At 41.1% G+C, this 1,630-nt stretch overlaps 1 protein-coding gene across 1 annotated transcript in view; it reads left to right on the top strand.

Moving 5' to 3' along the window:
* Window positions 1-255: 255 nt before the first annotated feature.
* Window positions 256-1,630, top strand: part of otx1 (orthodenticle homeobox 1) — a 5,255-nt gene continuing 3,880 nt past the window's right edge. Inside the window, exons 1-2 of the mRNA XM_084076590.1 lie at window positions 256-441; window positions 1,113-1,264. Of these exons, the coding sequence (XP_083932716.1) occupies window positions 345-441; window positions 1,113-1,264 (249 nt within the window). The 5' untranslated portion in view covers window positions 256-344. The remainder of the gene's footprint in view (window positions 442-1,112; window positions 1,265-1,630) is intronic.

The following is a 1,630-nucleotide window of genomic DNA, read 5'->3' as shown; positions in this document are numbered from 1 at the left end:
CCTTTGATGTAGTAATGCTATGTATTTTTTTTATTTTTTTTTTATTAAAAAGGTCTTATAAGTCCACCAACATGTTTAGAACCACTGATGTAGAGCATAATTAAACTAACCCTCTGATAATAATTAGCCCTATGTTTTCTCTCTCCTCGCGTGCTTCGCATGCACACAAGTTCAACTTCTCCAGAAATTGACCGAAAACGAAAACAAATATCTAAACTACTATTCTTACCCATCTATTTCCCCATAAAGAACATTGACCGTTGGTCCCCTCTCCCGGCAAGCTGCAACATCGGGGGAAATCAAACTATTGGCAAGACCTGGGGGGCCCGGTGACTGCCTGTAGCATGATGTCATACCTCAAACAGCCCCCCTACGGCATGAACGGCCTGGGGCTCAGCGGCGCTGCCATGGACCTGCTGCACCCGTCGGTGGGATACCCAGGTAGGCTTATATAGAGATCTATCTGCCCCCCGGGCCCCGGGACCTCTCCACATGGAAATATAACCTGTAGGACTTCAGTTTGTATACCGTTTAACGACCTGACTGCCTCTCGGCGATGGTTGACAGGCTATAGCCTAAACTGTAAAATATTGAGTTTTAATTTATTTGCGACAAATGGGTCAGTGTCAATTTGGATCCATTTGTCTCAGAGTTAATTTTACTGTGTAGGCCTTTGATTGATTGATTGATTGATTGAATACTTTATTAACCGTTTGCAAAAAAAAAACACATAAAGTACAGTTCTATACAAAAGGATGCTATAAAAGGATTAAACCCAAGAAAGCACCATGGCTTGTTTCCATTGGGGTGCTTGTGTATTCAATTGATTGAAGATATGTGTTTAGAGTGGTTGCACAAATAAACGTCAGATAATTGAGATTAATTTAGCGGGCGTCTGAATGGTGAAGAGAGTTCTGCGCATTTTTTTTTTCAAGTAGGCTAAAGGAATTTAAAATGATGCATAGCCAGCCTAAATAAATAACCTTAGTTTTACCAAGGATCATATTATGAGCGATTGCGTTTTTTTTCTTCTCCTTAATCAAATATTCTAAAAAATATCCAGTGACCATAAATATGGACCTCGTTAAAATATGTGAACTTTTGTGTTGTAGCGACGCCGAGGAAGCAGCGTCGAGAGCGGACCACGTTCACCCGCTCCCAGCTGGACATCCTGGAGAGCCTCTTCGGTAAAACGCGCTACCCGGACATCTTTATGCGGGAGGAGGTCGCGCTTAAAATCAACCTACCAGAATCCAGGGTGCAGGTAAAACAAAATGCAGTCGTCATTATTATGTTAAGGATGTGCGTTTTGACTTTAGATTAGACCACAGTGGTTCTCAATCTGTGGGTCGGGACTCCCAGGGGGGTCCCCACATGATTTTTTCTTTTTTTGGAGGGGGAAAGAGAAATAAAAAGACCATTGCTGCGTCAATAGTAATCAACAAACTGTATAAATACTGGTAAAATATTGGCCAAATTGTCAAATAATAATTGTGGCAAATATTGTGAAAATTGACAATCTGCATGCAAGCTTGTAGATCTGCTATTTTCACAATATTTATCTGTGGAACCAGTCAAACAAAAATTGATGCCTCAACTCCTTCAATTCCAAAATGATTATCAGGGTGGG

The sequence above is a fragment of the Gymnoscopelus microlampas genome (genome assembly GCF_963454915.1).
Source record: "Gymnoscopelus microlampas genome assembly, chromosome: 13".
Taxonomy (NCBI): domain Eukaryota; kingdom Metazoa; phylum Chordata; class Actinopteri; order Myctophiformes; family Myctophidae; genus Gymnoscopelus; species Gymnoscopelus microlampas.
The sequence above is the reverse complement of the archived record's forward strand: the minus strand, read 5'-3'. Positions and strand labels throughout refer to the sequence as shown.